This window comes from Apus apus, chromosome 11 (assembly GCF_020740795.1).
Source record: "Apus apus isolate bApuApu2 chromosome 11, bApuApu2.pri.cur, whole genome shotgun sequence".
Taxonomy (NCBI): domain Eukaryota; kingdom Metazoa; phylum Chordata; class Aves; order Apodiformes; family Apodidae; genus Apus; species Apus apus.
The window spans coordinates 13079258-13093222 of NC_067292.1; the positions used below are offsets into that span (position 1 = coordinate 13079258).

Sequence of the window (13965 nt, forward strand, 5' to 3'; positions counted from 1 at the left end):
AACTTGGTATCAAGGCTCATGGATGCCTGAACAAGCAAGCATTCACTCTGAACTTCTTGTTCTAAATCAATATGTCTCTCCATCTATCTTAATGGAAAATGCTGTATTTTTATATATTCAGTTCATAGGAGATGTGTTTATTTTTGTTCATTCCTGTTGTGATAGTTTCTAGACAAAAGCAGAAAAGGCATTTTGGGAATGTGTGCTGCTCTTAGTTTTTCTTGGTTTTACTGTCACTGAATGCCAGAGAAGAAATGAACAAGGAATAACTCAGACATCTCATTTTTTAGCTATGAATGCATGCTGGCAATGAAGAAAGGTGTATTGCCATTTTGGGGATTTGAGTCAATGATTTCATCCAACACAGGAGTTCATTCCCATGGTTTCCTAATGTTAAATATTAGTATTTGTTTCAAACACAAAGTATTTGTTCTATGAACGGTGCAAGGAAATGCTGTTGCCTCCTGTGAAATGTCATATATCTTTCATTTAACTGTTTAAGAAAGCTGTCTGATCCAAGTATATCAGAGTAAAGGGTTGAAATCAGCAGTTCACAGTTTTAAAGTGAATATCATTGGTTACCCAAATAGCTGAGTTATTTCACTCTTTACAAAAATGTGTATCAAAACATGATGTCATGTCAGACACAATGGAAATACATCAAATGTATAAATTCTAAATTTTTGTAGGAAGCAAAATGTTTTTCCTACTTTTTAAAATTAAAAAAAACCCAACAAACCAAAGCAAGCAGCGGAACCTATTTATTAACTCTCCAAGATGCATCTTACAAAGTATTATTAATGGGACAGTCTTACCACAGTATTGAGGTTTACAAGCCTTAATCCTGTGGCCTTTTTTCAGTTTGTTCACAGAGTAAGCATATGCAACACAGACAGCGATGTCTGTCATGCTTGTGAATTGTTTATCCAGACATTGTTCCTGTTCATGCTATCTCTGAAAAAAATATTTAGTTAGCAATGCTAGTAAGTATTTTTTTCATTTTGTCCTAGGGCCCTTTAGAAAATGATTTGGTAGTACATGTGGCACTGATAGCAGAAAGTCAGCGGTATGTATTTCATTTTATTACAAATGTGTGTATGAAAGAAAGTGTTGAACAATGGACATCTTAAATTTGCTAAAGGTATTCAAGGATATGCAGAATATAATACTGCTGTGTGTTTGTTGCCATGATAATTGTTCCAACTGAGACTGTTCTGTGATTTGTCATTAAATTTGTCATTATTTCATTTGTAGCCTACAAGTCTTTCTTAACACGTATGGCATCCAAACTCAGACCCCCCAGCAGGTGGAACCAATTCAGATATGGGCTCAGAAAGAACTTGTCAAAGTAAGGAATTCTGCAATTAAAGTTATTTATCTACCTACACATTTATTTTGTAACAATGGGAATTTATATTAAGCTATTAGACTTCTATCTCTTTAAACTTGTTATCTACCTTTTTGTGTTACTCTCATTTGATTGCAGGATCTGCTGACACTGGTCAGTTATAGCTAGTCAGAGCTTTCAGTCTAGTGGCACCTAAGTTTAAACCTCTAGACTTATAAACAGGCATGTGTCCAAAAAAGTAGTATAAAAAGAAACAAATGGAAGGGGAAGACATGGATTCAGGAAAATTAGGGATTGAAAGTAGGACTGGGGGTCCTTTAAGCAGGTTCACAAAGTCTAGGGAAAGGTAATAAAAGAAGAAAACAAGAAAATGGGACAAAATGTGTATAGGAAAAAAAGTATGTATGTAGTGGAAGCATAGCAGAGGAGACCAGCAGGATACTCCACAGGCATGGACAGGTAACAGATAAAAGAACACAGAAGCAGATGGTGTGCAAGACCTCTCCAGTTTGGTTCACTCTCATAAATAAACCCAGTGGTCCAGGCTGCCTTCCCAGCCGTTCCTTGCTGTTAGCAGCTTTAATATTTCAGAATTGAAGGGCACTTTAATAAAAAGAAAAAAAGTGCTTGAAGCAGCTGGACTTGCATTAAACTACTTTTGTTCAGATATTCTGGTGCTGAATCTGAACTGATGTTTTGATTGTAACAGATCAAGATGGGGAGCCATTACTAGAAGATGAAACTGCTTTAGTAGACTGTAGAACAGCATGAGGCCTCAAGCTAGAGTGAGTTTCCAAGGAAGGTGACAATATTACAGTACTACTGGAGTTCTGTTTTTGTTAAGAAAACATTCTGATTTATGTTCTAGCAAAATGAAGGTCCTTTATAATTATAATATCTACTGCCATTCTTCTAGTCTCCATTAGTTTACTACAAAAAGAGGCTCAATATTCTTTTGGCTTTGTTTATGTATAGCTAGGTTATTTAAAGCTGTTAATGTTTTGCCATCTCCATTCCTTTCCCACTTGAATATGGTTACATAGTCCAGATGAGCAGGTGATGTAGGCAATTTTGTTTGTTCTGTTTTTTAAATAGTTCTTGGTGTTACTGCAAAAACACAGGCAGTATCAGGAAGCCTCCAAGCTAAGAGTAATAAAAAGCTATTTATTGAGAGTAATGCTTGTTCAAGTATTCATTTTCATTTCCTTCTGTATTACCTTCCTATAACATACAGAAAGACTGAGTTTAGGAAAGTGTTTTGTATTATGAACGTTCTGAAGTTTTAGTAATGGTGCGATCCTTACCTAAAACAACCCAAATATGGAAAAAAATTATACCTTTCAGTCTGGTTTAACAGATACATTTATACTATTTTGCTCACGGCTTAGTTGTTTTTTTCTGTTTTTATTATCACACAGTGTAATAAATGAAGATTGTTTCCTTAATATGCAAGTCTTAAAAAATTATATCAGCTGAAGTAATACTAGACATACATAAACTAAGTCAAAAGCTATCAAGCAATGAGTAATCAGAATTCCCTCTGGCTTCTGTTGATGATGCATTAATTTTGCAGGCCTTTACTAAAATTAGAATAAAGAACTTTAAAGAATTCCTGTATTACTGTTTTTCTTTTGTATCCACATCTGAAAAGCATTACAGAAGGCAAAATTGAGCAGACAATAAATGCAAAAGTTCTTTTGAAAATCATATTTTAAAAGCTTGTTTCAATGAGAAATTTGAAGATTTAAAAAATATTCTATATACTAGAAAAATAGCAGGATAAAGAAAGTGAAAATAAGACATAATATAGGTATCCAGAAGTTTTAGTTGAATTTTGAAACTAGGCAGGACTCCAGTGGTTTGCCCAAGCCCAAAGCTGCAACCATATGTCCTAATCCCCAGCTCTCCTGCTTACCCTTAATGCAGACATCTCTCTATTAATGTAAACCAGTATTAACTGTATTTACACCTCCATGAGTGAGGTCCTTCCTCCTCCCCAAATGATTATTAGAAGGAGGGAAGGGGAACTGTTGCACCCCATCTCCAGCAGGAACAGGTCTGGCAGAAGGGACACAAGTTTCACTGGAACGGCTGGCTGGCTGTTTGGGAGCTGACTGCTCATGTCGTGTCTTCTTGCACAGAGTTGCACTCTGTCCACTGCAAAGATACCTGTTGTTATAAAAAAAAAATATATATTTGTTCTTTGAACTGTATATTGAACATGTGAGACCCAGTAGGAGCATAAGGCTTCTATCTATATCTATTTCCCTCACTTTTCATGGTTCTTTCTCACAGGCTTACTTCCATTTGGGAGTTAACGACAAATTGGGATTATCTGGAAGACCAGACAGACCTATGGGATGCCTTGGAACATCAAAGGTTGCTGCAATGTTTGTATTATTGTTATGGTTGTCTATTTCAGATAAACATCGAATTAGTCTTTGAGTTGTTTTAAATAGAATGGAGGTATAGTTTTATTTTATGCATATATCTTATTTTAAAAGACTTGTATTTAGCTATTATGAATGTGCATGCTTTATTACTGTTTTTTATACTGTCAAATTTCCTAGACATCCACTTACAGTAATACTTGAGCAAAACAGGATGAATGGTGATGAAGTGAACTGCTCTAACTGAAATAGAATGTAGACCTGCATACCTAATAAAAACGGAGTACCTAAAATTAGATATGTAGCTTCTATCTTAAATAGTTTTTTAATTCAACTTTTCTACATTGTTTATTACTTGGATAGTTTCAAAATAACTATTCTTCCTTATAAGCCTCTTCACTGGTTCAAGTATTTTAAAGAAAAGATTAACAGAAGTTCTCTTTCTCAACAGATTTATCGAATACTGGGGAAGACTGTAGTTTGCTACTCAATCATTTTTGATCTAAGTGATTTCTACATGTCTCAGGATGTTATGATGTTGATTGATGACATTAAGGTATTTATCTGTAACTTTTCCTTGAAAAATTGACAAAAATAGAGTCTGTAGAAGAATAAACCGTGAAGTTTTTAAAATAGAAGATTGAAAGGGGAACAGCATATAGTGTGTGTTCTTCTGCTATAAAAAGAAGCTTGCAGTTTATGCTGGAAAGTGTATTAAGATGAATATCCTGTCAGCTCAGTGTGAGTTGTAGTGAGTATCAGTATCTGACAAAAAACTCAGGCAACAGTGATTGGGAATGCTGTAGTGCAGCAAGCAAATTATCATTTGTTTATTTAGGAAAACAAATGTTCTGAAAAAAAGGAATGAAACTAGTCTGTTCAAGGGAAATACGAAAGCCTCACCCGGAGGAAATATTACTTTACTTTTGCAAAAATATTAAAAATTGTCTTCCTTCCTCTAACTTTAAGGCAGGCAGGAGTGCAAAGCTTGCCTGTCAAGTCCCTTGTGCTTAAGCAGCCACTTCCAGTGAACAGGAAGTGTCACTGACTATTCCATGATCATGGCTGTGATTGAAGCCCAGGATTGCCATGCATCCTGACTAGGTCACGGCACCCTGTCTAGTGGCTTAGCCTGTGATTAATTTATGTGTCAGGAGTATTTTCAAAAAATGTGACATAGCAGTGCTTGAAAGCAGCTTATATTCATTGAAGAAATCTGTTAGTGGTTTATTAGCCAAGTATTTTTTCATCTGTTGAGTTTTTCAGTGCTGTTACTTTAAGACAGCCCTTCTAATATCTTGTATTGTGTGTTCTGGTACATTTTGCTTGACTACTTTTTCATGAATAATGTATTATTTTTTACTTAGAATGCACTGCAGTTCATTAAGCAGTATTGGAAAATGCATGGTCGGCCTCTGTTCGTTGTACTTATCCGTGAAGACAATATAAGGTAGAGAGAGATAAAAGCATAATTTGCAGTGTGGTATTTGCCTAATTGCAAGATTAATGGGGTTCTGTTGAAAATTTCAGAGGGAGCAGGTTCAATCCAATATTAGATATGTTGGCAGCCTTCAGAAAGGGAATTGTTGGAGGAGTGAAAGTTCATGTTGACAGAGTACAGGTACGTTTTCCTGGATGTTGTGTTCTTACCTCCTTGTATTGGTACATGTCTTATTACTAGCCTCGTTTTTCATGTGACTTTATAGTATTTCATTTGGTATTAAATTAAGAAGTCAAGAAGTAAGACTTTTGGTACAGCTGTGTTTCTCTCAAACAAAACATGGGCTGATTTCAATTCCTTTTGATGAGCCTTTTGAAAGTGATAAACTTCACAGAGGATTTTCAGAAGGGAGAAGGTTTTTCTTCTGTTTGGCAGTCTTGTGAAATTACCACCAAAGGATAAATCCACTGTGTCAGGCACTGATGAATTTCTTTTGATTAGATAATCAACAAGGGGGGGAAAAAAAGGTGCTTAACGATAGATTAAAATCCTTACAAGAACTAAGATTTAGTTTTAACATCTGCTGTTTGAATTAACCCTGAAGCAGGAACATCGCTTCATTAAAATGTGAAAATTACTGAGTTAGGTGCTGGTTTTAGACACTTCTATGTGCTAGTAAATCTTAGTTTACACCTATTGAAGAGCCCTTCTTTTTGTAAGAGAGAGAATCAAAGACAGATACCATTTTATGTTCCCTAGAAAATCATGATTTTGTAGAAGAGGTGGATTATTTGTAAATAAAATACTTTAAGCTATAATGGTTTAAAATATAATTGTAATCTTTCAAACATTCATGTATTTTTACTGGTCACGCATAGGTCATGTAGTCTGTTGCCATTTACGTTTCGTATAGCAAATCATAGAAATGTGGAATGGCTGGGGTTGGAAGGGGCCTTAAAGATCATCTAGTTCCAACCCCTTGTGTGGGCAGGGACACTTCCCACTAGATGCCATTACTGTCCATGGAAAACCTTTCATTTGCTTACCATGTTTGTTGTTGGGGTTCTTTTTATTTAAATTTAACTGCAATGACTTTCTTGCCATGCACTTGATGAAAATTACGTACTAGCAGGCAGGAAAAATCTCCATGTCGTGTGTCCTTATTTTAAGCACTGCTCTGTTAAGAGTCATCAGGGAGTGAACTTCAGAAATGTTACAGTTCTCAGAGAGTGAACATTAAGGACTGACTACACAGTAGGAAATGCTGTTGTATTTTCCTGTAACATCACTGATATCGATAGGAAACCCCCCATCTTTCAGGGATCCCTGAAGCAATAAGCATGATGATGCAGACCAGGGCTACCGTGCAGGACGCTGAGGAATGGCAACCCTTGATCTCAGATGTTTTCATCAGGCCTGTTGGGCTGGAGAGCAGGGCTGGACAGTGCTTGATTGGACTGTACATGTACCTTGCAGGCTAAAGAACAGCAGAATGTCAGCCAAAAAAGACAGCAGCCTTGAGACACTCTTGCTGTCTTCAGATCTTTAGAAAGAGGAAAAATAATCAGAAAGTGTAAAGATATTTGGAACTGTAGGTAAAGAAACTACTTTCTCAATGGAAACTACCAGCAACGCATTGAAATCAGAAGACAACTATATAGTTATCTGTGTTTCAGCATATTTCTAAATTTTAAATTTTTCATTTCAGACATTAATATCTGGAGCAGTTGTTGAACAGCTTGACTTCCTAAGAATCGCTGAAACAGAAGAGTAAGGCTATGTGTAAATAATAATGATGAAGTATTTGATAATGAAAATATTTTCTCAACTAGGAAGGAATTTTGTAATCATTTTTCAGGGCTCCTGTATTTAAGAGTTTGGAAGAGTTGGATCTTCCAAAACATTCAAAAGTCAAGAGACAGTCTAGTACTCCAAATGCTTCTGAACTCGAGCAGCAACCAGATGTAAATATAAATGACTGGAAAAACAAGTCAACATATGAGATCCTGCAGAAACTTAATGTAAGAAAACTTGATAAAAATACAGCCTAACTTCATTTTTATGATATGAGAAATTATGTGCTGGTATTCTTTATAACAGCAGCCTACTTAAGACTAAAATGATTAATGTCATTGTTCAATGTTAATGGTATAGCTAATAACATAAAATACAATCTAAGTATTGTACTTGGTTCCCTGTGTCATTAAAATGACTATTATAACTTAATTTGAACCCTGGAGAAGTCTCTGCAATCAGCAGTGACAAGGATACAGCATACCAAGGAATGAAATAGTTGTGAATTCTCCTTAAAAAAAAAAGCCCCTTTGATTTCACTTAAAATTTTATTAGCTATTCTGGTTTTGCTTCACTGAAAATCTGAAGGCTATTTGTAGTTATGTTGTTTCTGTTCTTTTTAAGGACTGCAATTGCCTGGCAAGTCAAGCATTACTCTTGAGTATATTGCTTAAAAGGGAAGGACCGAATTTTATCACCAAGGAAGGTAAGAGCTTCTTTCATTTGACTGTTCTGAGTATTTCAGGAAGTAGGTATATGTTTAGTTGTAATGAACATGAATGATGGCCATGCATGCAAGCAATTCTGTAGCTATTTTCTTTGCCATGCAAAGCAATTTCTGCATTAAATGGGACATGCAAATTCATAGTGTGGTGGGGAATGAGCTGCTAAATATATGAAGTCTTAGGTTGTTTGTCAGCTGCTGCTGTATCTGGTATATAGATTCAGGGGATGCCACTTCAATACAAAACACTTCACAAAATGTTCTCCTTGAGTTTTGCACATAGAAAATCAGCTTGGAGGAGGAGAGTAGTAAATCAGTCATATAAGGCTTTGTCTGTCTGTCCAGTATCCCATTGTATGTTGCAACAGTGGTAATTAGCTTCACAAGAGTAGTGCTGTAATGCACCTAATTACCAAAGATAGCTCACACAGTCACTTACTGTGTGGCATCTTACTGTGTTGATTCAGGGCAGAGCCACAAAGCAGTGAAAGATCCTTTGTCGCACTCTCCCAGCTTCCTGAAAGATGGAAGCCTCGTGTCCCACAGAATTAACCAGATGATCTATTGTTCATATACAAAGTTGAAAACACCTGGTTCTTGGATATCAGCTATCACAAACTTTGTCCAAACGTAACACCACTTCAATGGACTACACTGTCAGGCACAAGACTTCTCTGTTTCCTGTAGCTTTGAGCGCAACAAAGAGGCAAGACAGTGGAGAGAGTGTCTACATCCTGTGTCCAAACATAATCTGCAGTTTGAGGATTTATTTTACAATGGGGATGCACCTTTAAAGGCCAAATCTGCATGTAGATTAATTTTCCCCAATGTATTGCAAGAATAGGTGATACAATAGGTCTCTTTATAGCATGAACAGCAAATTTAGATGAAATCTGGTTTGGCTTCCTGCACAACAACATACAGCTGGGAACTGGGTGATGGGACTTGATTGCATCTAAATTTTAGATGTTAAGCACAACAGGTGTTTTACTAAGGCAGGTTCAGGATTAACTGATCTCATCAAATGTACCTTATTACTGTTCAAAATCCCATGCATCTTTTTTGCTTCTGTGTTGTTGTTTTTTTTTTGTTGGTTGGTTTGTTTTGTTGGGGTTTTTTTTTGTTTGTTTTAATGCATTTAGGTACTGTTGCTGAGCATATTGAAAGAATCTACAGGCGAGCTGGCAGCAAAAAGCTCTGGTTTGTATACGTACATCACATTCCTTTTGCTTTTCCTAATGAGTTTATGGAAAGTAAAACTGGAACCCTACACAATTAAGGGGAGGGGAAAGAACAGCTTTACTGACTAAATTGTATTGCTTCCTTGCAGCTGAAGATCTGATCTATAATGCTTAAAAAAAATTAAGAAATATTTTTTACTATTATATTTTTAAGTGAAAAGCGTAATAAGCTGTGAGTGCTATTGCTGATGTACAATTCTCATTAAGTTCAGATAATGACAAAGGAATACTATTACTCTTATTTCTTACAGAGCATGATAAAATATTATCCATAGCTTTTTGTAGCAAGGCTGGTGATGAAATATAAGTCAGTTAAGTTGATACCCTCAGACAGTTTGTTTATTGCCCTGAAATAATTTGCTTTGAGCCTGACTTTGTCACAGTAACTTTGAAAGCTTTCAGCAAGCAGGTCAGTATTTACATGTTGTTTATTAATTTCTTTGTCCTGAAGCTCAGGAGAAATTTCATTTTATCAGCAAACTGAGTTGAACCTGTCCTGAATTCTGTTCTCTCACTCTGTAACTCTTCCTAACAGATGAGACTTAAATTATAAAAACTGTTTCTCATTTTTCATTTCATTGTGTTCATACAGTTAAAAAATAACGTAGAACCAACATATTTGGGTGGTATTTTTGTAAAAATAAGAATCAAAGTATTTTTAGAAACAAATACGTAAATTGTTTTTCATTTCTCTTCCATGATTACCATGTGACACACACATAGGCTGGTGTTGCGCTACAGTGCTGCATTTGCACAGAAATTTTCTTCTTCTATAGGCCCACATATTACTACTTTACTGGTACATGGGAAACAGGTAAAGTGCCCAGAAGTCTGAAATGGAGAATTTTAAATTTTTGTGTTGTTTTTTTTTTTGCTTTTTGATAAGTGTCAGCTAATGCATTTCTTAAATGCTTTTCTCTTCAGAATTGTGTAGCAGTTTTGACAGGAATCAAGATGAACTGTTTGAATTTTTTACTAACACTGAAGAATATTACAACTTGTTCGTTATCTCTGTGGATAAATGATGCTTAGTAGCTTCAAAGCCTGTAATAGAAAAGCTCAGATATGGGTCTATTAGGTTTGTATTTTGTCAGAAAATAATTACTAAAAGTATTTATATCTTTAACCATCAACTAGATACATGAAAAAATGTTTTTTTAGAAGTTACAGCTGGTTTTTAGCCTAGCAGTTTACACAGGTACCTTGTTTTCATGCTACATATGTGAAATACTTCAGCATGGGACAAAGAACAAAGCCTTGGTGTTATGTATTGTACTTTCTCTTGCAAAAACTTTCCAACTCTTCCTTAAATAGACTAAGAATTACCAAGATTATCTTGCAAAATTATGAAAATGTCACGAAAGAGAAGCTGGCGTGTCTTACCTGTCTGTTTTCAAGATGATGCTTTGGAGAATGACAGGTTTCTTATGGAGCTGGTAGTCTTAATTAGTTCTAATTAGATTTATTTTTGATTCATTAACCTACATCTAGACTAAAAAATGAAAATCCATAGAAGATTACATAAAATCTGATCCAAATTCCACTTTAGAAACAACACATACCTTTAGTGAGTTAGTTTTGAGATCTCTGCTGTGGCAGACTTCAAACTTACATAGCAATTAATTAAACTAGCTTTTGATATGTAGTAGGATTGCTCTGTTTTCTGCCCTCAGGTCTGTTGTGCGCTTCGCAGCAAGTCTTTTAGGTAAACTAGTGGACAGCCTTGCACCATCTATTACTAATGTTTTAGTTCAGGGCAAGCAGGTAAGTCTTCCCTCCTCAGAAATGTATTAAGAAATGATAAGAGAGAAACTAAATAAGTGGGCTTTTTAATTTTTAAGACCTCTGTGCTTCTTGTAAAACTAACCAATGGCTTAAAGAAATTCTTACTAAGAAGAAAAATGCAAAAAAATAAAGATATATTTAAATACTTGCACATACTATGGGTTAATAAATTTACTTCAATTTAATGAAAGAACAATACTGGAAAATTCAGTTCACTGTCTAGGTAAGGGAAGAGGCATGATTTAGATAACTCCTTAGATTTTATATTTATGCCCTCTTAGTTCAGAAAAGTAGATGGAGTCAAATAATAAAGTTTCTTTTTAAGACTTACTTAATGAAGAAGTAGCCACAACAGATGAGTTGAGAAAAAGTCTTTCAGGATTACAGTTTTCTGTTCAAAACCAAGTGTAATCAAGTGTTTCTTCCTTTCCTGAGGAGGACTTTTTTTTTTCCTCCCAGCACAATAATTTTAATTCAGTTCATGAAAAGCTGTTTCCAAATAATATAACTGAATATTGTGTATCTTTAAATGAAAATACGTATGTGTGTAGCAGTGCTGTTGTGACAGATTTGTCTTTGTCTTACTCCAGACAGACTGAGGTCTGGGCATGTGCTTCATTGATCCCTTTACAGTAATGAGCTTTATTATAGGAGACAAATTAGTATTGCTGTGTTTTAGTGACAGTAGATTAAAAGCAAATCAGAATTTAACAAAAAGTTTTGTGGGTAAACAATTCAGTTCCAGCAATATATTTTCTTAAAGTGAAGGCTACAAGTTTTAGGATGCTATTAGAAATAAGAAAACAAAACTATGAATTTAATTCTGAATTTTATGTGAGCTCTGCAGCTGAAATATCAGAAACTAAATATTATCTAACCTAGTATACAGTCTTGATTATAGAGCCAGTTGTGAAACCAAAGCAGTGGCCTTGTATTTTTTGTTTCATTTGGAAAAATCTATTCCATATTTAATGTGGTCTTTAGGGAATGATGTTTTTTTAATAGCATCAACTAACAGTATTATCAAGCATTAATCATTGACATAAAATTATTTTTGTATTTTTAATTTTTAATGCAAAGTTTATTTCTGAATTGCTTCTCTGGTGCTTTTTTTTCCACTCCATATCTTCTGAATTGTTTTCAATATACTCTAGGTAACACTTGGAGCTTTTGGCCAAGAGGAAGAAGTTATTTCTAATCCCTTATCCCCAGGAGTGATTAAGAACATCATCTATGAAAAATGTCATTTACAAGATGAAAGAGAAGCTGTAATTCAGCAGGAACTGGTCATACATATTGGCTGGATCATCTCTAATTCACCTGAACTTTTCAGTGGCATGCTGAAGATACGGATTGGGTCAGTAATGTGACGATTGTTCTACTAGCATTGCAGGGCTACATACTTACTTCAAAAGAGATTGTTGTTACATTGAAAAAAGGTTTATATAAAACGATGAAGCAAAACTTTTTATACTTCAGTTTTACATGTCTAGAAAGCCTGCTTTAGTTTAGTGTTGCAAAAATGGGCACACAACTAATTCAGAGTTGCCAGTCAACAGGGTAAATTAGGGGAGGGGCAGTCCTCATAATACCCCATTTGAAGCTTTTGTAGGTGACCTATAAATAGCCTGTGCTGGAGTGTTATAATATTCCATGGTATCTGCCTTTACTTAGGTATCTGCAGAAATTCATCACTTTTTCACATTTAGGAAGAAACAGATGCATTTGAATAAGCACTTCTTTGAAGATGCCAGGTGCTACTGACTGAGATTTACAGAATTAGTGAGCATGATTTAAAATTAGAACTTAGGTTTTCTCTTTGAAAAAAATATGGAAGATGGAACATCTAGCATTTCAGCACTGGAGGCAGATACCAGCACTCTTTTTTCTAGTACACAAGGTTCATCCTCCCACTTTAGCAGTACATTCTAGTCGTCATAAAAACAAAACCTTTTCAAATCACCTGTACTACATGTAACTGCAAATACATCTATCCTTTTGCACTTAAATACTTTTTCTCTACCCTCTACAGATCCATGCTCATCCTCTTTCCTCTCCTTCCTCATTCCCTGTAGCTAATTCTTTTTGCAATTTTTTTTTTCTTTCTTCCAAGGTTAATGCTAGAGATTCAATTTCCTTTATTTCAGTGTTATCACCCACTCCAGTGAGCAAAATTAAACTCCTCACAGAAACACCATTCCAGTTTGATAATGATTTGATTTAGTGTCTTGTTATTGATTTGTTTTCAGGGCTTCATGTTGAAATAGATCAAGTTCCTGACAGCCCTATTACTATAAAAAGTTCCAACCAACTGACTTCTACCCACCTCTTATCAGTGAAGAGTTGGCTAGGAGGTCCACTCTTTACTTTGCTGTGCTTTGTAGGCTACTGCAAAGAGAAAATACTAGTGGAATGACTTCTACTCAGCTACATTTGAGTCATTAGTGAAAAAAGAACTAATTCCTAAGCTAGTTGTGTTTGTTAGTCTTAGGAACAAGAGAAGGAGACTATTCACCCGCTAAAATAACGAGTGTGTTCTGGATAATGTAACACATCCATGCTGCCTAACTTTCTCTTCTATCTTGCACCTTCCATGGAGGGTCCTCGAAACCTCAAATGTAAAGCAGCATTTTCAACATGTCAGGTCAACTGATTCAGTCTGTGTCCTTCCTAAGAATCCTTCAGAAAAGATTGTGTCTTGACTTACATAAACAAAAACATTCTGTACCTTGTAGGCTAAATAATTAAATGCCTGTGGAATGTGGCTGTGCTGATGACAAGGTAACTCACTTAGGAATACTCTGCATTTTATGATAAAGAGAGTAGGCTCTTTGATGCTACCCAGACTTGATCAGGTGTTAGATGAGGGACTGAAGAAAAACTAGTTAAGATGTTTTTCCTTTCTGATACTAAGACCTGCTTGAACAGAAGCAATGTAAATGGTAAGAGACTGAGCTCCGTGCTCAGTTATCTTGCTTCAGATGTATCTATACATTATTTCATCTTTGATGTTATATTAGAGGTTGAAGCTCTTTTTATATGATGTGCAGAATAAAATTCAGCTTTTTCAATAATTTGCAAAGTTCTGCCTGTCTGATAACTAAGGCTGTAAAAATCTTCACTGTTGCCACATTTTTAATCAAATATTTTCAAAAGGCAGTTGCAAAAGAAAAAAAAGTGTGATAGGCTGTGAAGAGAAATTTCAAAGCCTTACACTACAACTAAGCCTTGAAGTCTTTTTA

The 13965-nt window shown here is 35.3% G+C and overlaps 2 protein-coding genes across 7 annotated transcripts in view; one reads left to right on the forward strand and one right to left on the reverse strand.

Moving 5' to 3' along the window:
* The window catches only part of ZNF423 (zinc finger protein 423), a 920137-nt gene that overhangs the window by 42566 nt on the left and 863606 nt on the right, over window positions 1-13965 (reverse strand). The window lies entirely within an intron of this gene.
* Window positions 1-13965, forward strand: part of PHKB (phosphorylase kinase regulatory subunit beta) — a 63829-nt gene that overhangs the window by 41525 nt on the left and 8339 nt on the right. For 5 of the 6 annotated variants that reach the window (XM_051629049.1, XM_051629051.1, XM_051629052.1 and 2 more), the window contains 12 exons: window positions 1011-1066; window positions 1255-1348; window positions 3644-3727; window positions 4190-4294; window positions 5106-5188; window positions 5269-5359; window positions 6888-6949; window positions 7038-7200; window positions 7598-7679; window positions 8840-8897; window positions 10612-10702; window positions 11878-12080. In XM_051629049.1, coding sequence (XP_051485009.1) covers window positions 1011-1066; window positions 1255-1348; window positions 3644-3727; window positions 4190-4294; window positions 5106-5188; window positions 5269-5359; window positions 6888-6949; window positions 7038-7200; window positions 7598-7679; window positions 8840-8897; window positions 10612-10702; window positions 11878-12080 — 1172 coding nt within the window. Of the gene's footprint in view, window positions 1-1010; window positions 1067-1254; window positions 1349-3643; window positions 3728-4189; window positions 4295-5105; window positions 5189-5268; window positions 5360-6887; window positions 6950-7037; window positions 7201-7597; window positions 7680-8839; window positions 8898-9661; window positions 9753-10611; window positions 10703-11877; window positions 12081-13965 lie in introns of all 6 variants that reach the window. The other variant, XM_051629050.1, reaches the window with a different exon arrangement.